This window comes from Sceloporus undulatus, chromosome 1 (genome assembly GCF_019175285.1).
Source record: "Sceloporus undulatus isolate JIND9_A2432 ecotype Alabama chromosome 1, SceUnd_v1.1, whole genome shotgun sequence".
Lineage (NCBI taxonomy): Eukaryota > Metazoa > Chordata > Lepidosauria > Squamata > Phrynosomatidae > Sceloporus > Sceloporus undulatus.
Window position 1 is genome coordinate 29,601,631 of NC_056522.1, and position 22,290 is coordinate 29,623,920.

Below are 22,290 nucleotides of genomic sequence, written 5' to 3' on the forward strand. Positions count from 1 at the left end.
GAAACCATGCCTTTGTAAAGCAGCGTTTGGATGGTCAAATCCCACCATCGCCACAGACAACATGACCAAATGTAGCCCATAGTTAGAGGCCCTCAGGCTCTCCCTTCTTTCCATTCTTGGAAGGAAGCATGCTAGACTATAGGATAATGATGTTTGGCCACCACTGGCAGAGATGTTTATCACACTATGCTCTTAAAGAGCTACTATTCCAGTGTGACTCCTCTAGCAGCCTCCTGTTGCATGCTGGGATTGGCAGTTTTAAGGAGCTGAACTTCTCTGCCTGAGAATTCTAAATACCCCTCCTTAAAACTGCCAATCCCAGCATGCAACAGGAGGCAGCTAGAGGAGTCACACTGCAATAGTACCTCTTTAAGAGATCGTCTGATAAACACCCATGTTTCTGTGGTCCAAAATATACTGCAGAAATAATCCAGTTTGAGACTGCTTTAACTGCCCTGGCTCAATGCTAGGGAATCCTGGGAACTGTAGTTTATTATGGCACCAGAGCTCTCAGACAGAGAAGGCTAAATGTGTCACAAAACTACAATTCCCAGAATTTCCTACCACTGAATTAGAGCAGTTGAAACAGTTTCATACTCAGTTATTGCTGCACCATGTTTCGGACCCATGTCTTCCAAAGCAGGCAGAATCAGGGCCTTTGACCAAACCTTAGCCATTGTCCCTAAGATGTATGAACAGTACATGAGGAAGTAAGGCATGACAAATCAACTGAAAAAGAAGAGGAAAAGAGGTTCTCATCTTGCCCAGCCATCTTCCTAGCCATTCAAGCATGGTTCAATGACTGAGCCCAAATTGTTTGCCAAATGTCATGTTTCTAGAAGCCAGAAGCCCAAAGGCTTCAGAAAAGGCCATTAACACAGCTGCATTAAATAAATAATGATGATGAACAGAGTATGATGATGGTGAACAAAGTAACAGCCGTCATTTCTGTAGTCCTATAAGGACAGAGGGAGAAGTAAAGCCCTCACATCAGTTAAAGCGGTGCCAAACTGCAGTAATTTTGCAATGCAGATAGGTGATGGCAAACCCCTCTGAATAACTCTTGCCAAGAAAACCCCATCATAGGTTCACTTTAGGGTGCCATTGGTCACACAAACGACTAGAAGGTACACAACAGCAGCAACAACAAAAGATACTGTCCCAATATTACCAAGAAAAACCTATAATAGGGTTGCCATAAGTTTGAAACGACTTGAAGGCGCACAACAACAGCAGCAACAACAAGGCCTGGCTTATAGAAGCCAAATGTCCCTCCAGAGACTCAAAACACACTGTAGAAATAATCCAGTTTGAGACTGCTTTAACTGCCTTGGTCAATGCTAGGGAATTCTGGGAACTGTAGTTTTGTGAGACATTTAGCCTTCTCTGTCAGAGAGCTCTGGTGCTACAATGAAATACAAATCCCAGTATTCCCTAGCATTGAGCCAGGTCAGTTAAAGTGGTCTCAAACTGGATTATTTCTGCAGTGTGTTTTAGACCCAAGACGAAAGAGCGGAGGGAGGATACTAAACTCCAAAACACACTGCAAAAATAAACCAGTTTGGGGCAGCTTTAACTGCCCTGGCTTAGTGCTAGGGAATCCTGGGAATTGTAGTTTACTGTGGCACCAGAGCTCTCTCTGACAGGGAAGGCTAAATGTCTCACGGAACTACAATTCCCAGAATTCCCTAGCATTGAGCCAGGGCAGGTCTCAAACTGGATTATTTCTGCAGTGTTTTGGATCTAAGGCTACAAAATGTCTTCTTCCCAAGACAGAACAAAACTAGCCAGGGAGGGCATTGTCTCCCCTTAATGAACAGCTTTTCGGCCTCCACATAAACTTTGGACTCCAACTCCCAGAAGCCTCTGTCAGCTCGCCCAATGGCGGAGGTTTCTGGGAGTTGTAGTCTGAGGGAAAAACACAACCCTGGTCTGCAAATGGTGGAGAGCGTGTCTGGGCGGCAGAAGGGGCGTCCCTGAGTCTCTGGCCTCCCTTTTCGCAGCAAGAAGCGGCATTTGCCGGCAGGCGAGGAAGGAAAGGCCTTTGGGGCCTACCTTGCGGGGTAAGCAAGGTTTTGGGGAAAGAAATTGGGAGGTTGGTGGCAAGTTGAGCCCCCCTTAGACTCATCCTGGCTTATGCGTCCAAAATACACTGCAGAAATAATCCAGTTTCAGTCCGCTTTAACTGCCCTGGCTTAATGCTAGGGAATCCTGGGAACTGTAGTTTTGTGAGACATCATTCTAGATCAGAGAGAGAGAGAGAGAGAGAGGGAGCTCTGGTGCCACAATAAACTACAAATCCCAGTATTCCCTAGCACTGAGCCAAGGCAGTTAAAGCGATCTCAGACTGGATTATTTCTGCAATGTGTCTTGGACCATGGCGACTCTAAGGTGAAGCTGTCCTGGGGTCTTCTTGGCTCATTCCTCGAGAGGGGGATTGCCGTGGCTGAGCAGGGATTCGAACCCTGGTCTCCAGAGTTGTAACCCAGCACTCAGACCATGACTGACCATGGCCGCATTCCCACTTACAAATAAATCGCTTTGTGAACCAAATCAACGGATCAGTTCGGCAGCGGAGTGTCGGTTCACGCTACATTTGCCCCGATCGCATTTTCTTGCTGCAAAATAAAATGAAGTAAACCACTTGTGGTTCACATTCACAAATGAATCGGTTCAAAATGGACCCGTTCCAGCCGGCCAAAGGGCAAATTTAAACTGGTTCCGATCCACATGTGGTTCACACTTGCGTGGAATCGGTTGAAAAAATAATGCAGAAAAAAAAACCAGAGTCAAAAAGACGTGGATTAAATGGGTCTAGCGCATGGCCGCCCTCCCAGTCGCTTCAGCAATTCGGTTCAAATGCGAACCACGGTCATTTAAGACGATTCAAACCGATTTGCGATCCAGTTTAAAAGGTAATGGGAATGAGGCCTGGCACTCTCACCAGTTACAAAATGGGAGGTTTTGCCAGGCTGTGTTGCTCCTAATGCCACCCTCTTCTCCTTCCTTTTGTGGCAAACTGGGATGCATTTTTAGCCTTTGAGGGTAAAGGGCATTGAGGTGCCCCTTTTTCTCCGTGGCTACCTTTAAAGACCAGGAACCATATCCTGCAGCAAGGCCATGTAGCAACAAAGTACAGTAACACCCAAAATCCACAAAACAGTGATTTCATTGGAACAACCAAAATGCACAATATGTATTATTATTATTATATTTATAACCCGCCCTTCTCCCAAGGCTGGGACTCAGGGGCAACCGACGACATTAAAAAAACACCACACAGTTAAAAACAGTATGTTAAAATAGTATGTTAAAACAGAATTAAATTTCTACAATAATTGAAACAAATGAAGTGTTAAAATCAAGATTAAAAAGATTAAAATACATAAGATTACCTACATACATACATACATACAAGATTACGTACATACTTACATACATAAGATTAAAATATATAATAAAATAAGATTAAATATACTTATTATTATTATTATTAAGCTTTATTTATATAGCACTGTAAATTTACACAGCATTGTACATACAATTAAAATACATAGAATAAATCTGCCTATGGCATACATTCTACACAAATAATTAAATAATACATATTAATTAACGGTAACATTCAATAAAATAGGGCAGGCAACAATTTAAGATAACATCAGATATCAATAATGCAACGCCTTAAAATACGTTAAAACACTATAACAACAACCCGTCACATACTACTTTAAAAACTTTCTGTTTTAATATGAGTGTTGCAAGCTTTCTATTAAAAAACCCCCCACCAAATAGTGATACCTTTCTTTTGCTGTTCTTGTTGTTGTGCGCCTTCAAGTCGTTACCAACTTGTGGAGACCCTAAGGCAGTGATCCTCAAACTTTGGTCTTCCATGTGTCTTGGACTTCAACTACCAGAAGCCCCAGCCAGTTTGGCCAACAGTCAGGAATTCAGGGAGCTGAAGTCCAAAACATCTGCAGGATCAAAATTTGGGAATCACTGCCCTAAGGGCACCCTATCGTGGGATTTTCTTGGGAAGATTTGTTCAGAGGAGGTTTGCCATTGCCTTCCCCGAGGCTGAGAGAGTGTGACTTGGCCAAGGTCACCCATTAGGTTTATATGGCTGAGCTGGGGGTTTTGAACCCTGCTCTCCAGAGTTGTAGTCCAGCACTCAGACCACTAACGCTGGCTCCTACCTTTATGGGGCCATTCAAAATGCACACAAATACATGTTGGAAGCTTTGAAAGCTTGCAATGTATATCTTTTGCATTTTGGTTTGCCACATAAAGGGATCACTCTTTTATGGATTTTGAATGTTATTCTAAAGACTAGTGGTTTTCAGTTGTTGGACTTCCACATGGTGTGGACTTGACTCCAACCTGGCTCCAGCTTCTGGGAGCTGAAATCAAGAAAAACCTCAGGTCAAGAAGCAACATTTTCGAACTGCTGTGTTAAGTTCTTTCTTTGGTTGTATGTGTGTGTGTCTTCCAGGTTACTTGTTGGCTTATGGTGATCCTATCAATTTCACAGGGTTTTCTTAGACAAGGAGTACTCAGAGATGTTTTTGCCAGTCCCTTCCTCTGAAATATAGCCTGCAACACCTGGTATTTATTGGAAATCTCCTATCCAAATACTAACCAGGGTGGACCCTTCCTCGCTTCCGATCAGACAAGAGTGTGATGCCATCAGCGTAGTTAGGCCTCTAAGTGTGATATATGCCTTCAAGTCATTTCTGATTTATGGCAACTCTATCATGGGGTTTTCTTGGCAAGATTTGTTCAGAGGGGCTTTGCCATTGCCTTCCTCTGAGGCTGAGAGAGAGTGGCTTGCCCAAGGTCACCTAGTTGATTTCCATGGCCGGGTGAGGATTTGAACCCTGGTCGCCACCGATCTAGCTGTGATGCTTCTACCTGGATGCATCCTGGGTCAAAGCCTCGCTCAGCCGGCCATTTTTTGAAGTTGGAAGCTTCCAGACTTTGAAAAAGTGCAGGCTGAGCGAGGCTTCGACCCGGGATGCATCCAGGCAGTGGCACTGCAGCTAGATCGGTGGCAATTCAGTTATGATAACATCCGGGGGCATCCTGGATCCATAACTGAAGCCAGAAGAAGTACGCTGGCTTATTTCCCCATGGGATAAGCTCCAACAATTGGCAGTCTCCAGGTTCAGAGTCATTAAATGCAGTACCAGTTACTTGGAGCAGGAAATGGCCGGTGTTTATCTCTTATATTTTTCTCCAATCTTTCTGAATGTAGTGCCCAACCTGACTATTTAACAAGTACAGTAAATAAGAAGAAATAAAACAACACAAGAACAAACAAAGAAAAAAACTGCTTTCCAAAATACTGTTGTCACTATTGATTGGCTAGAGAAAAAGGATGCTGGAATAGTCGGATCTTTGGTTCAGTTGAACGGGTTCTTAGGATCCAAAACATTCTGTTATCGTTATTTCTTATTTTTCAAGACTTGTTGTGGTACTGAAAGGTGAGAGAAGAGTGTGTGCATTTAGAAGAATCAAATTGTAAAGAAATTTCCTGGAATGCAATCCTCCATGGTGCAGGTGGAGGTGTTTAGGGTTAGACTGCTCCTTTACCCTAAAAATAAACTGCTTTTAAAAAGCTGCATGCCAGTCTAGAGCCAATATTGTGTAGAGGTTTGAGTGTTAGTCTAGGACTTGGGGAGACCAGAGTTCAAATCCCAGAGATCAAATCCCTCAGCAGTGGAAACTGATGGGCAAGTAACACGCTATGCCTAAAAGGAAGGCAGTTAGCAAACCTTGAATAAATCTTGCCCAAAAAACCCAATGATAGGGTTGCCCTAAATCACAGTTGATTTGAAGGCACATAATAACAACAAATGTCATTCTAACCTCTTTCCTCACATTCCCAGATTATTTATTTATTCCCCAGATCCAGGCCACCGCCAAGGCCTGTAGATTCTTTCTCCACAACATTGCCAAGATCCGTCCATTCCTCTCAATCTCTACTGCCAAGACTATGGTCCATGCCCTAGTGGTTTCGCGACTAGATTATTGCAACCTCCTTCTAACAGGGCTTCCTCTTTCACACCTCCATCCTTTTATCTCTGTCCAGTATTCAGCTGCCCGTATTGTCACATCCGCTCGCCGCTTTGACCATGTTTCTCCTCTTTTCTTCTCCCTTCATTGGCTCCCCTTCCCCTTCCGCATTCGGTACAAGCTTTTGTTATTGACTTTCAAAACTCTCCATGGATTGGCCCCTCCATACTTATCTGACCTTCTTTCTCCTTACATTCCTACTCGCACCATCCGCTCTGGTAGTCAAGGTCTCCTGTCACAGTGTAGGACTACCACTGCCCCCTCCCAAATTCGTCCCTTCTCGCTTGCTGCCCCTTACTCCTGGAACCTTCTTCCCCCCACATGCACACCTCATCACCTCTCTACCCAGTTTCAAAACTGAGTTAAAGACTATATTGTTTAGAGAAACGTTCCCAGAGGCGAGCCCCTCTCTGACCCAGGAAGCCTCCTTTTAAGCATCCATTAAGAAGCCAAACACTTCCTCCAGTCCATCTGCCTTGGTCCAGGCCTCGGAGGTGGAGAAGATCTGCTGGACCTGATCCTATTCCCCACCACCACTCCTTTCCCCTTTTGTGTCGTGTCTTTTTAGATTGTAAGCCTGAGGGCAGGGAACTGTCTGACTAAAAGATTGTATGTACAGCGCTGTGTAAACTTACAGTGCTTTATAAATAAAGGTTAATAATAATAATAATTGTTTCCTAATATGATACAGCCTAGGAAAAACTATACCATTCACCTCTACTAAATTTATAAACTAACCCTAAATTCTGAGTATAAATCTACAATGTGGATGCATTCAAGTTGCTCGACATCACTAACTGCTATGATGCTGACCTACAGAATCCTGAGATTTATAGTTTGGTGAGGCACCAGAGCTCATTGATAGACCAGGATGAATGCTTCATCAAACTACAAATTCCAGGATTCTGTAGGATTAAATCTTGGTAGTTAAAGTGGGGTCAAACTGCTTTAATTCTGCTAGGTGAATATACCCCTTGTTGAACACTAGCTCAGATTAAGCTAGGCAAGTTTGGGTGAGAGAGCTTGTGTTTCTTTGGGTTTATAAAGGTAGACAGGCATAAATACTCTGGAACAAATGTTTTGTAAAACACAATGTTGAACTGAACAGGTTTTACTTTTAAATTGTGCATTTGTAACAGGGTTGGTAATAAGTGTCATTGTATAATTTTTTTTAGCAGGCAGTTCTTTAATCTATTAAAATGGTTTTAAAGAAGAAGAAAGAAGTTCAGGTTGCTGCCTTTGTTCTTGATCACCAGAAGCTTGAAAGACTTCACTGTAAGTATAATTAAGTTGTTTAATTTGTCTCTCTAGACATAATGATTTTTAAAATGCATCCCCTTAATGATCTCTTTTAAGCTAAAAAAAAAACCCTCAGCTTTTTTTATGTACAGTTGTTTATGACCTCTTCACATCCTGTTTTGAAATAAAAGTTTCTGCACTCATGATCAAATTATAGAGAGGCATTCCAAAATGTTTGATTTTTGTATAATTTTTCTTACCAAGGATGCCTTTGAAACATTTTTCTAACTTTCTGGCTTTATGTAGAAAGTAAGCTGTCTCGATTTTGAAGACTTCTATCCTGTACCTACTGTAGGCAAACAAGAATAGGTTTGTGCTATAAAGAAGTGATACAGTCTATGGTCATTGGGAAATCAATGTTGATATAATGGATTATAATCCATTATATCAGTATTAATTGCCCAATGACCATAGGCTGTATTCCACCACCTTCTTTTGAGAGCCATTTCCTCAGTATAGCAGGAGTTGTGGGGAGGTAATATCCTTATTATATGCATCTTATTTTCCTTATTATATGCACCCCAAGGTGCTTTGAAACATTGGGTGATTTTCCAGGCTGTGGCATACCAAGAATTAGCAAAAATGGCTCTCTCTGACTTCCATTTGCAGAAGCTGTTGCATCTAGAATCCCAATACATTTGCTAGATGTAACTCATTGGTTTCAGAATTGAGTCATGTACCTATGTAGCATATGAATAATTTGTATGGGGTGGGAGCATCTCATCAAAGTTACTTCCTTCACCTCATCCTTACATCTACAGTGTAATCTGCCATCTCAGGTTGTAACTACTAGGAACCTCTTGTGAGAGATTTGGGTCCCATGCCAGAGAAAGGGAGGTATAAATAAAATCAGTACTTAATACAGTATATAAGTATCTATATACTACTGTATAAATGAGAGGTTCTCTTCTTTCAATGGAAGAGTGACACCCAAACTGCTCAGTGTGCTTTGAGAACTCTTGTGGAATAGTTATAGTTATATATGTATGCTGCCTTTACAGTAATCTTAACTTTTTCTCTGCCTGTTTTTCTTTTCTGTGAACTCAAGTTCCAGTTTTTCAAGTTTGGATAACTTCATTGGAGCTCCCGTGAAGGCCTGATTTTTAACTGGAACTAAGATGTCAGTTCCAAAACACAGCTTGCCTTGTGTGCTTGTAGTACTGTAATTGCACAGAAATGAGAATTTTCGCAAGTGCATTCTCTCTTGTCACAGAAGTGGGAGCGAAATGCCTTCTCAAATTCTTTGTCTTATTAAAGACACAAGAGTCATAATTCTTGTTCTGTCTGGCAACTCTGTTGATGTTTGGATCAAACAATAAACAAAACATGTGAGATATGAGAACTCTAGATAAACAGACAAAAAGTAAAAGGACTGAAAAGTAAAAGAAGAGCAGAAGCATAAATATAATTAGAAATGCAGTCAGGCTCACACATAGGTTCAATACTGTATCGCAACCAGAATGTTATGCAGTCAGCCCTTCGTATCTGCAGGAGACCAGTTCTGGACCCTCCCACTGATAAAAAGTGCAGGACCTCAAGTCCCGTTGTTCCCTATTGTGATGCAATATGTGTGCAGCTGCTAGTGCGGCCATGTGCACATGCTTCCATTAAGAACAATGTGACTTGCTGTCCATAGAAGCTCAGATCCACAGATGGCAAACTTGTGGATAATGAGAGCATCCTGTACTCAAAATGCCTGATCCTGATAAAAGATAATAGAAATCTATGTACAAAAACAAATAAACTGTTGCACTACAAACTGTTGCACTACAAACAATGTAAAGTTCCTTGATATTCATATCAAGATTTGCCCAGCATGTCTTTTATCAAAGTATGCATTTTGATGATAACATTTTGATTGTATTATAGTACACTTTTCATACATTTTGCATATATTTGTGCTTGACTCCATATGCAATAATATTCATGCTTTCGTTCATCTATTACTTTTGTATGGGTATCCCCCAAGTGTGCCACCCATTGGAAATACATATACCATTATCTGCATTACAGTATTTTCTTGCCTGCATAAATGGTGTTAGAAACTGTATAGCAAAGAACAGGAAGCATCTTCTGTAATTTAGGTGTGCTGGTAAAGCATTAAAGGCATTTTTTTTTCTTTGTGTGTAGCTTTTTCAGATGCTGAAGGCCAAAACCTAGCCTCTGTTTTATTGCACTGCGCACTGTTGACTGATGGCATCCAGCAAATCCATTGTATCAAACAGGTTTGATTGTATTAATCATAATAAAAATAGTAATTGGTAAATACATCAAGGTCAGAATACTGAAAAGAGTGCCACAGATTCTTCTGCTAATTAAGGTTGAGCTCATAAGGCAGGAATAGTTGAAGCTAAAGTAAAGACAAACAAACATGTTTCAAAAACTGCTCTATACTAAACTTTGTGTACCGCTGTGGTTTCTGTAACTCAGTTCTCTCCATGTTCTCTGATGATTACCTTGTTTTTCTTCCTGCAACTCAGAATGTTCAGATTTTGCTTGCTCAGTTCTTAGTTTACATTACATTGCAACATTTATTTATTTTGTCAGTATTTTAAGTTGCATAAAATGTAATGAATGCAATTTAAAAGACTGCACTCATTTCACTTTGCTATCTGTTGATTTTCTTCAAAATACTGGATTTTTTTTTCTGTGCAAGAGTCCTGTGCTTAGATTTATATGCAAGTTGATTTTGAGTGATTTCCTTGGAAAGTAGTATCAATATAATTCATGAATAGTATGTCAAATTGGAGCACAATTTTTTCCTTTTTATTCATTGCAGTCCATATGCTAATAGAAAACTCAGGTACTCAGTTATGACAGCTATATGACAACCAAAATAGGGCTATTGAGAAACAAGAGGAAGGATATTAACATGCTTGGGAGAACGAAGACTAGACATTCTCAGTGGCATACTGAGTGTCTGGGTGTGAGAAGACAGAAAATTGTAAGAGGAAAGAGAAATGGAATAAAGCATCTTTAAAAAAGACATGGCTGGTTGGATCACAGGAACACCCCAGGGCATTATGTGCCAGATGTGTCTCCTGTTATAGCCTATTAGCTATATAGTAAACCTAATACTTATGGTAGATATACTGTATTTTAAATTCAATTTGTAAGCTTAAGGAGATATATAACGCTATGTATTAATTATGCAACTTTTTAATGTATAGATTGTGGCTTTATTGGAGAAGATGGATACAAGTGTTTTGTGCGACCCCATGGTTAAAAACTGCTTAGAAATTTTGGGATTTATATTCTTATCTCTGGATATAAAAAACCCATTGAAAAAAGTGCTGGCAAGGTAATGTGTATGCGCTATTTTTGACTTCTAAAAAGCTGCCTGTATTTATAGTATGTACTAAAGAATAAGACTCACACTTGGAAATAAATGTTATAAATTTTGGTACACCATTGTACAAAGCAAAATACTTTGTTTATCATATGGTTTTCAAAATGTATTAACATAGAAACAAGCCAACCTCTCAGGAACCAGCAGTACTCTTAATAAAATTTTTGGTTTCCAATTTCTCACTTCCATCTTACTATTTTTAAGTATTGTTGTGTCATCTTTAGTTTGCAGTAAGACTTCAACAGTTCATTTGTTGAGATTTTCTGATCCTAATTTTCCTTTTCTAAATAACTTTGCAAGGATACTACTGTAAATAAATAAAAACTAAGGAAAAGATAGTATGCAAAAGGATCTTGCAGTACCTTTGAGACTAACTGAAAGAAAGAAGTTGGTAGTGTGAGTGTTTATAGACTTGAGCCTACTTTCTAAGATGCAAAGGAAGTAAGCTCAAGTCTACGAAAGCCCATGATGCCAACTTCTTTCTTTCAGTTAGTCTCAAAGATGCTACAAGATCTCACTGGATATTGATTGTACAAACTAACACAGCTGTATCTTTGAATTTTAAGGTAAACATAGGTTGCATGATAATTTTAAATATAGTTAAGAAATTGGGCGTTATCCCAATAAATTTCTGGCTCCTTTGTTTGTTTTCTTTCCTTTACCCGGTAGAGGGAACGTTTGATTATTAATTTTATGTGCAGCTGAAGTAGGGTAAGATTTTTGTTAGAATCTCAGATTTTCATTTGAGAAAAGAAGAGTAGGTTGCAGGGTGGAGAGATTGTAAACATTTTGATGTGACCCTGATACTGGAGACAGTTTACTATCTCTACTAAAAATCTACTTCCATGCCTAAAGACATTGGATGCTTCATTGAAACCAAAAGCTCCTTGACAAAGGCTAAATGTCTTGCAAAACTACAGTTCCCAGAATTTTCTAGCATTGAGCCAGGACAGTTAAAGCGGTTTGAAACTGGATTATTTCTGCAGTGTGTTTTGGACCATAGTGACCAATCAGATGCTCCGGGATGATCTGTACACAGAACATGAGCACAACAGCACCCTCCCACTTTTATACCTTAGCAATTGGTATTCAAAGCCACATTCTCTCTGATACTGGAGATAATATATAGTCTGATAGCCTAATTTTCCATAAATTTCCCACTTCTGACTTAAAACTGCTCATGCTGATAACCTTCATTACAGCTTGTACTAGCAAATTTCATAAAATATAGGAATAACCTTGTTGACTATTAAACAAAATCTCAAATAAACAATGGTGATATCTTTAATTGGCCATCCAGAAGGTGCAACACCACCCCAACAAATAGCTTTCAAAGCTCAATGGCTTCTTCATCAGGCTGAGATAACAATAGCAACAAAAATTATGTGGCGGAAATAAAAATAACATTGTTGGAGCAACAGAAGTGGCAGGTCTGCATGTCATATTGTGTGTGCTGTGTGGAGAAGTGCTTTTTTTTTTTTTTTTTTGTCGGTTTGAACACTTCTGTTGTTCGTTTGGATAACCCCAGGTTCTGAGAGCCAGCTTGGTGTAGTGGTGTGAGTGCTGGATTAGGATCATGGAGGCTAGGTTTTCAATCCTTTTTCAGCCATGGAAACCCACCGGGTGACCATGGGCAAATCACACTCTCTCCCTAGATTACCACACTGCACTCTTATAGTGTTGATATTCCACTTTTACTGCTCTGGCTACCTCCTGTTTCATTCTGGGATTTGCAGTTTAAGGAAGAGCACTTAGAATTCTCAGCCAGAGAGCTCTTAGGCTTCACTGAACTATAAGCCTCAGAATGCAACAGGAGGCAGCCAGAGCAGTAAAAGTGGAATACTGCACTATAAGAGGGTAGTGTAGTAATGTGGTCCATCTCAGAGGAAGGTAATGGCAAATTTCCTCTGAATAAATCTTGCCATGAAAACCCTAAAATAGGGTCACCATAAATCATAAACATTATACCAAGATTTCCTTTTCACCAATATATCTATGTTCTTTTTTAAAAACAAGTGCTCCAGCTGTCCCATTTTGACTTGGTGACTTCTGACACTAGCATGGATGCCTCTCTGATTTTATTTTCCATTTTGTCCTGAGCATTTTGGTCAGGTGGGCAGCAGTAGTAGTACATAAAGATTTAAAAGTTCAGACAGATCAAATTGGATGTTTTGAAAGCTTTTAGTATTTACAGTTCCTCTGAGATAATTTAATATTTCTCTTCAACTCCAGCTCCTTAAATGGCCTCCCTGAACCTCATATTGCAGAAGTTACACAGAGTTTTGTGGCTTGCCTTACGGAGGAATTAAAAACTACAGATCTGTCTCAGTATAGAAAGACTATGGACAATCTTGCTTCCTGTATGGAAAATATTAACATAGGTATAATATGTTTTTAACTTTTTGGAACTTCCAGTAATTTAAAAAATAATTTATATTGATATGGTCTGTATATACTGCTAAAATACATACTTTCATATTTCAGGCAAATCATGTGTGAATATTTTGTTGGAAGAAGGTAAATTCTTAATATTTTTCTCTAATTAAAATGTTTTAATAATAAAAGCAGAACATTTTCCCTATTCCTGTTTGGACATTATGGAAAATGTGCTTCTCTCTTTAAGTAGGTATACAGATGCTTGAAAAGATTTCTACTTCCAGTGGTTTTCAAAAGATTTAAAGAGAGATCTAAAAATGTCACTTTAGTTATCACTAACTACAGTAAATGGGACAAGGTTTGCATTGAGCACTAAATGGTAGTTTAATGCAATATGCATGAGCTATCATAGAATCGGAAGAGACCGCAAGGGCCATCTAGTCCAACCCCCTGCCATGCAGGAAATCCAAATCAAACCATCCCCGACAGATGGCCATCTAGCCTCTGTTTAAAGACCTCCAAGGAAGGAGATTCCACTATACACTGTCGGACAGCCCTTACTGTCAGGAAGTTCTTCCTAATGTTGAGGTGGAATCTCTTTTCTTGTAGCTTGCATCCATTGTTCTGGGTCCTAGTCTCTGGAGCAAGTGAAAACAAGTCAGCTTCCTCCTCTGTATGGCATCCCTTCAAGTATTTAAACAGGGCTATCAGAAGCCTGAGAAAAGCCTTTTGTGCATGTGGTTTCATCTTTCCTCTCCTACTGTGCAAGTGGGAGAAGGAATTTTCTAGTGGTTATGTTCCCCTAATCTCACATGTATGCAAACCAAAGGTCATGGTTTATCACTCACTCTGCTTGGTTTCCAACTAAATCAACTGCAAACCATGGGTTATAAAGCTGGCTTGTTTAACTGATCTGCTTAGTGGGTTTTTGGGGGTTTTGGGGGGTATGTGGCCATGTTCTAGAAAATTTTCTTCCTGATGTTTCGCCAGCATCTGTGGCTGGTATCTTCAGATGCTTGCGAAACGTCAGGAAGAAAATTTTCTAGAACATGGCCACATACCCCAAAAAACCCACAAAAACCCATGGATGCCTTCAACTTCAGATCTGCTTAGTGCTTTATCCTCCTAGTACTCTCTTGAAACTGGAATCTGGGACTGCAAACTCATGTAGGCTCCTCAGTTAATGTGACTGCATTATTCAGTACAGGGATGGGTATCAACTCACACATATGTCCACATATCTCTCTCCTGGATCTCAGAGGACTGCATCTTCCCAGCATGTCCCCTTCTGAACTATTTTGTTTTTACTTTAATTTTTTAACATTTAATTGAAATACCCCCGTTATTGATTAGGGTTGTGCAACACAGTTCCACCGTGTTTTTCTATCACTGTAGTCCGATTTAGCTTAAGAGATGCCTTTTTAAAAAAAAGGAAAACAGCCCAAGGGAGTCAAAAACATAATGAAAATGCCACCATTGCACCTAGGCTTCAGAGGGCATTGTGAGTAAAACATTTCCATGGGTGAAGGACTATAGTAGGCCTCAAATGGTGCTGAAGAGGCTGCCTGTGGTCCATGGGACACACTTTCCCCAACCATCCCAATATAGTAGTCGTTATATTACTATGAAGTCTATTAAAGGGTAAAATGAAGACAACAAAAGACCTTTATCCCAAGGTGATTAAAGCACAGTCTACATTTTTTTCAATGTAGGATGGAGAAAAATTATGGGAAGGGTAACAGAGAATATATGGATGTTCAGCCACATGCCCTTTGGTGCCTAATTTCAAATAGTGAAATGAAATTATGATTGCTATATGTCAGGGGGGCTTTGAACATTTGTATCTCTTCACTTCACATCAAATATAATGCACCACTTTATATAATAATAATAAAAATTATCAAAGGCAATTACTACTATTGCTATTATTGGTGGGAAGACATTCAGTTCAGTAAAGCCCCTTACTGCCTCTAATTACCTGGTCTCTCTCTCTCTCTCTCTCTCTCTCTCTCACACACACACACACACACACTTAAATCAGGTTAATAAAATACATTAAAGTAGGTGTTACACAGATTTAAAAAGAAGTAAGTTTGAAATCTATTTCTGACAGCCACCCAGCCTCTTCAGAAATGAGGCAGGCCCATGGAACAAAGTCTCAGATGAACAATTGTATAGATTTGTAAGAAAACTTTTATATGAGATTGGTTTCTTATATCAGATAATTTATATATATTTTTCAACTGTAATTTCACAGCTCTTCAATTTCTTCAGAGATCTATACTTGAAATAGAGAAAGAAAGCAGGTGAGTACTATTGCTCAGTAAAAAATGGGATGTATAGAATGTCATGTAGGAGCATACAAATAATTGTCCCCAGACTGGCATGGGGACAGATGGGTGTTTACACACCTGCTGGTCCCTGTGCCACCGACCTGGTACTACGACGCACCCCTTATCTCCATCCGTCAGTGCCACTAGTGGGTATATGCCTGTTGTTGCATCCGATGCAGAAACGGGGCACCCATGTGGCCGTTTTCATCTTGGACATGGTGACAGAGGTCTACTCAGTAGTGGCACTGATGTGGAGGTAGGGGGTAAGTGGGGCTGTCCAAGATAACTGGGTTTGCTGCAGAGTTTCCATGATAAACGGGTCAATTTGACATGTGTTAAGGACCTTTTATCTTGGGATTAGGCTGGATCCACTAGATCCATTGTCCTACCAGGATCCATCCTGAACCTGGCCCTGGGGGTTTGGCCTGTGTCATCCAAACAGGAAAACACAAGCCCTGGGACTGGGGGCAACACTTACAGCATTTACACACACTGTGCCAAAGAAACGCTGAAAAACACCACAGCGATGGAGGCAAAGGCACCCTTTATGCCACTCCTTTTTGTGCTGGGAAAAGGTTGGGTTGGGTTGCCACGATCACTGCCTTTACCTGCCATTTGTTTCACCCCTAACATTGTTGTATTTTGGGCACATGAAACAATGTGACTCATTGGAAAATGATATTCAGTAAAGTGGAAGGCAGTAAGAAAAGAGAAAGATCACACTACATGTGGTTTGATTCAATCATGAAAACTACAACCTTGAGCTTGGGAGACCTGAGGAGGGCTATTGATGACTGCGGCTCTTGGAGGTCTCTCATTCATAGGATTGCTGTAAGTCAAAATCAACATCATGAGAAATAAAAACAATAACAAAGAAACTGTAAAACCATTGGCAATATCTATGAACATGTTCCTATGATGGGATATTTATTTATTTTTGGTGGGAGTTTCTACTTTTTGCAGCATCCCTCCCCCATCATCTATAATGCAGTGGGGGAGAAACAAGATGTTCGCTAATGGAAAGAATCTGCTTTGGTGACTGCGTGATATATTTTGGAAGCAACAAGGAGGCCTACAAGAAGAAGGAGAAGGAGAAGGAGGAGGAGGAGGAGCAAGTTCTGTAATGGAAGTGAAACCATGCCGTGTTTATCCATGTTAAAATATGAAGTTGCTGATGTATGTGTAAGATTCTAACACAATAATTTGATTTGATTTTTTTAAAAGAAAGCTCAGTGGAAACCACATTGTTCAAACTCGATTGATGCATGATTTGTTGATGGGCGTTAAAGTTTCAATGATGCTGATACAAAAAATAGAAGAAAATATTCAGGAAAATATTTGGAATAGATTGGATTGTCCTGCCTGGCAAAGTATGTGTGGGCTACTGACCACTTTTATATGCTTCTTAAATAATGGTAAGTTCTTGCCCTTGTTAATTTGACCTATTTATTAAAAACAAACAAACAGCCATATGGCTTTGGAAGAGGGTTGTTCTGTTTTGCTAGCAAATTAATAAGTGAAGTAATAAAGCTCATCTGTGGGGTACAAGTTGAGTCTCCTTTATGCAGAGTTCTGAAATGTGAAATATTCCAAAAACCAAAATGTTTTTCATGCATAGCTGAGCTAATGGTACCTTTGATGTTTGATGATTCAATATAGACAAATTTAGGCTGCATCTGCACTGCAGAAAAAAATCCAATTCAACATCACTTTAACTACCATGGCTCATTGCTATGGAATTCTGGGAATTGTAGTTTGTTGAGGCTCCAGAGCTCTCTGACAGGGAATGCTGGATATCTTACATAATTACAAATCCCAGAATTCCATAGCATTGAAACAAGGCAGTTAAAGTGGTGTCAAATTGGATTATTTCTGTAGTGCGAATGCACAGTTTATATGAAATATAAATTAATTTTGTGTTTAGACTTCAGTCCCATCTCCAAGCTATCGCATTATGTACATATGTGCAAATTCTGGTATTCTGAAATCCAAAGAAATCCCAAATCCCAGATACTTCTCTGACCACTGGGATACACAGGATTTTTCTCCTGTCTTGCAGTATATAGTCTGACGCTTCTCTTCTCTCAGAGGTATCTCTTCAACCTGTGGTCCAGCTACTGGCCCCAGTTTTCTCCTAAATACTCTCTTTTACTAAGTGACATAGAGATGGGCTCTCAGTAGCTTTCTCTATTAAGTGCTCGACAGTGGAACAAACTCCCTCAGAGTGTAGTGGAATCTCCTTCCTTAGAGGTTTTTAAACAGAGGCTGGATGGCCATCTGTTGGGGATGCTTTGATTTAGATTTCCTGAATGGCAGGGGGTTGGACTGGATGGCCCTTGAGGTCTCTTCCAACTCTGTGATTCTATGGCCTGATTTAAATGGGCCTTTGCGCCGCCCCTGTCACGTGCTAGGGGTTGGCTGAGGACGCAGCATCTATACTGGCCTCACCCCTAGCACACGGCGGGGGAGTCAAAATGGTGGCGCCCTGTACACACAGGCACCGTCATTTTGATGCGATGGACACGTAGCGTCCACACATCCCGTCGTGCTGGAGACGTCACGAGTGCACCATTTGTGCACTTGGGCGTCGCAAGCGCGACGCAAAAAGAACCCGCTTTTTGCGGGTTCTTTTTCCGCTGCCGGGAAGCCTCACCGTTTGGCAGCTGAGGCTTCCCGCCATCAGAAATGGGGGCGATGGCATACCACTCTTATTGGGCGGTCTGTATCCCACATATGTTTCTATGCTATAATATTCTTGGCAGTGTGAAGTCACTTCAAGCCATTCCTTTGTGAACAAGAATTAAAATAACTTTTATTTACAGAGAGAATTTATGAGAGTATCTGTTTGCAGTTGGTTCTCAAGGCTTGTTGTTACAATGTGTATATCATTTCACTTGTTACACACTGTCTTTGTTCCAGTTCACTCACTGACCTGATTTCTACCTGACACTGTGTTTCCTCTAAACATAAGTTCCACTAAAGCCTCTTCATTAGGAATATAAATCCTGTGAAAGTCTAGCTCTGTTCACGCCACAATTCCCCAGAACAAGGCGGCTATGAATTCCCCTGAACTGGCTCTTCACTTCTCAAAGAACATAACACAACTAAATTCACTGAACTTTTTTTGTCCTGTTAAATCTTTTCTTCCTTACATGGGAATCTCAATCCCATTAAGGCTCATCTCCACATCTAATTGCACTCCTGGCAATTCATGACACACTCACCTACTCGTTAGCTACTCCCCCTTTTTATAGCTGCTCATCAGGCAGGTCCCCACTTTTTTGCAAGCCTGTCTCTGATTGGCTGTTGTGAACATTTCAATCTGCCAGTGTCTACCCACAACTTCGGGTTCTGAGAATTTCAGATAAGAGTGACTCAATCTGTATAAGTCTTCATAATGAGGAAAAATCACTCTTGTAAATAATCTTGTCTGTAATATATAGATCAGGGGTAGGCAACCTGCGCCTCGCGGGCCGCATCCAGCCCGCCAAGGCCTTCCAAGTGGCCCCCCAGGCACTCCTGCCTCCAATTGCCGCCGATTTCCCCTGTTTTTTTGCCGTTCCGGGCGCCATTTTGTTTTTCAAAATGGCAGCCGAAATCTCGCGAGACCTCAGGATGGCAAAGGTCACACGAGATTTCGGCGCCATTTTGAAAAACAAAATGGCGGCGCCCATGTAGCAGGCCCGTTGCAGCCCCTAGAGCACTCCAACAGGGCTCCAGGGGCTGCAGTGGGCCTGCAGCAGGCTCCACCTCGCCCTCCGCCCTCCTCCTCCCAAGAGCAGGGAAAGGAGGAGGAGGAGGCAGCAGAAGGAGGGCAAAGCCAGGGAGAAACGGAGCCAGAGCAGCAGCTTTGCAGCAACAGGTTAATTCATTGGGGGAGGGGGTTAGGTGGGTGTGCTTTGCAAAATGCCCTCTCAGTTGTACTTTGTGGCTTTTCTTTGCGTGCTGCCTTTTATTTTGAATTGCATTTTAGTAATCTCCATGCCTGTAACTTTAATATTAATATTATTATTTAATTGCCCTGGTGTTCTTTGCAAAATGCCCTCTCAGTAGTACCTTGTAGCTTTTCTGGGTTGAAAGAGTGCATGTTTCCTGCCTTTTATTTTGAATTGCATTTTAGTAGTTTCCATGCTTGTAACTGATCATTATTATTATTATTATTATTATTATTATTATTATTATTATTATTATTATTTTCACTTGCCCTTGGTGTTCTATGTGCAAAATCCCCTCTCAATGAGAAAGAGGAGGAGGAGTGTGACTTTCCAAAGTGCATTTCTGTGTATTTTTGGTGCATTTATTGCTGAAAGGTCTGCTGTAACAATGATAGCAGTGGAGGTGATGATGATGATGCTTCTGTGGAAACTCCGCCCCTGGAGGGTGGAAGCTCCACCCCTGTTATATGGCTCTGCCCTGGAGGGTGGAAGCCCCACCCCCAGCATGCGGCTCCGCCCCGGGGGTGGACGCTCCACCCCTGTTATGTGGCTCCGCCCCTGAAGGGTGGATGCCCCACCCCCAGCATGTTGCTCTGCCCCCTGGAGGGTGGAAGCTCCACCCCCGGCTTCGGCCCCCCAGTTGTCTGAGGGACAGCAACCTGGCCCCCGGCTCAAAAAGGTTGCCTACCCCTGATATAGATCATATGATTGTGCTCATGGGAGAGGTCCTGCTGCTGCTGATTTCTGTCAGTTCCCTTACAGTCCTCTGTGCGTCATGAAAATTTATTGTGAATGGCTAGAGGACTCACTGGAACAACTTGTGAACTGGTGTGGGATGTGCAAGAAGGGATGTAACTGGTGAGAAGCCTCTTCCACTGTTGTAAGTGACAAGTTGTGGTGGAGTGCAGTCTCTTCTGCAAATGAAAAGAGTTCTGTTTGTGAAAGGGCTACTTTGGATTCATACTGATGTTCCTACAAAGGCTGTCACATTTGTGACGTTGAAGGCTTTCACAGCCGGAATCCATAGTTCTTTGTGGAGTTTTCCATATTCTGGAAGAGTTTATTCCTGATTTTTTGCCAGCATCTGTGGCTGGCATCTTCAGAGAATGCTTGCATGGGAGTGAGTGGGATATACACACACACACACACACACACACACACACACACACACACACTGAGCGACCCTTGGTTGAGAAAAAGTGATTTACATGTTAATCTTTTTGTTGGTCTGTTGTTCAATGGCAAGGCCTCACTCCCATATCAGCATTTTCTGAAAATGTCATCCACAGATGCTGGTGAAATGTCAGCAATAAACTCTTCCAGAACACAGTCACATAGCCCGAAAACACCACAAAGAACTATGCCGTCACATTTGTTGTTGATAGAAAATATTATTATAGTTAAATACTATTATTGTGGAAGCATAAGTTTACCTGTAGCAAGCTAGTTGCCTGCCTAATTTTAAGAACGTGCTTTTTAAGTTCCTAAGAAATGTGCATTTAATGTGCTAAACAAGATGGATGAACTGCTTAAAGGTCATAGGTTATCACTGAGAAGTCCCAGTTTTTCTGATCTATCTTGCTATGTCTGGGAGTACTCCCCCTCACTTTTTACCACACTTATTAGGGTTTGTGCGATGGATGCAGCAACAGTAAAACTGCATTGTGCTATGAAATTCATGACATCACTGTAAATTGACAGTGCACCTGAACACACAGGCACACACGCACACATATATTAGGAATGACTTCTAGAAAAACAAGAATGCTGGTTAAGAATTTTTGTATTATTTCTAATACTACTATGTATTCCTTTTCTATAGAAGATCTCTTGCAAACAATTCAGACTACGGCAGGATTGGCTGCTGTTCTTTTTATGAAAACTATGTTGGAACCAGCTGAAAAACTACCTTGTTTGGTGAGTGTGTTTCCTTTGTAATTTAAAAAAAATGAAAATTAATTTTAACAATATAATCAGAATACATTAAGTGGATTATTGCTGATAGAAAACAAAGTAGAAGTATAGCAGTCAATTGAGTGTTGGTTAGTTTGAACCACATCTATTCAAGAATAAGCTCTGCTAAATTCAGTAGGACATGCTCCTAGGTAAGTAAGCATAGGACTGCAGCCTTAGGCCTGAAGCAGATGGGTGGTAAAGCCGCCAACAGGAATGGGTTTTTTGCCACTCCTTTTTTCTTTGAGTTTAGGCTGCCTTTGGCGGCCTTGGAGAGGCTTTTGGGTACTTTGGGGATGTGCATTATTTGAAGGCCATGGATATAATGACAACATACACAAACCAAACTGTTCAACTTGGGAGCATGGGGTGAAAGGAGGTGAAGGGGGCATGTTTGAAGGGACTCCATGATTATGCTTTGACAATGTACCACTTGCACACTGATGCACTGATGCTCTGTAAGGTTGGTGCATTGCATGTGTGACTGTGTGGCTGATCAAAGGGGTGGCTGTGTAAAGGGATGGCATCTGGTTGGACGTGGGAGGTACTTGGGGGTCGTAGGTAGTGTGTTTGTGCGACAGTATGCTTGTATGGTGGGAAGGCAACAAAAAATTACTCAGCAGTGTGGCTTGCACATTTGGTTTGCCTTGAGAGTGGGCTGTGCAGGCAGCAGGGTTTTGACCCGATTTGGGGAAAAAGTAGGATTGAGCCATTTTTTCCTGCTTGTCTTTTCGAGCCTCTGACTGCAGTTCTGTACAGACTTGGAGTGTTTCCTGTTGAACTTTAAATGATAGCATAGAGGATAACAAACCTATGCATGGTTACTCAGAGATAAGAACCACTGTATTCAGTGGGACTCCCAGTGTTATGTGGGATCGACCACTTCTTAGTAAACATGCATACAATTTGGTTTAAAGTAAATGTTTTATATTTTTCCAATAATTAATTGTGATAATGTACTGGTGTAAAG

At 41.0% G+C, this 22,290-nt stretch overlaps 1 protein-coding gene across 4 annotated transcripts in view; it reads left to right on the forward strand.

Annotated features, from left to right (window-relative positions):
- The first annotated feature begins 1,928 nt into the window (after nucleotides 1–1,928).
- Nucleotides 1,929–22,290, forward strand: part of THADA (THADA armadillo repeat containing) — a 207,324-nt gene continuing 186,962 nt past the window's right edge. For 2 of the 4 annotated variants that reach the window (XM_042474414.1, XM_042474438.1), the window contains exons 1-9: nucleotides 1,929–2,063; nucleotides 7,251–7,350; nucleotides 9,505–9,599; nucleotides 10,545–10,675; nucleotides 12,956–13,104; nucleotides 13,208–13,240; nucleotides 15,357–15,405; nucleotides 16,657–16,847; nucleotides 21,190–21,284. In XM_042474414.1, coding sequence (XP_042330348.1) covers nucleotides 7,275–7,350; nucleotides 9,505–9,599; nucleotides 10,545–10,675; nucleotides 12,956–13,104; nucleotides 13,208–13,240; nucleotides 15,357–15,405; nucleotides 16,657–16,847; nucleotides 21,190–21,284 — 819 coding nt within the window. In that variant the 5' untranslated portion in view covers nucleotides 1,929–2,063; nucleotides 7,251–7,274. Of the gene's footprint in view, nucleotides 2,064–7,250; nucleotides 7,351–9,504; nucleotides 9,600–10,153; nucleotides 10,676–12,955; nucleotides 13,105–13,207; nucleotides 13,241–15,356; nucleotides 15,406–16,656; nucleotides 16,848–21,189; nucleotides 21,285–22,290 lie in introns of those variants that run through there. The other 2 variants (XM_042474421.1, XM_042474430.1) reach the window with 2 other exon arrangements.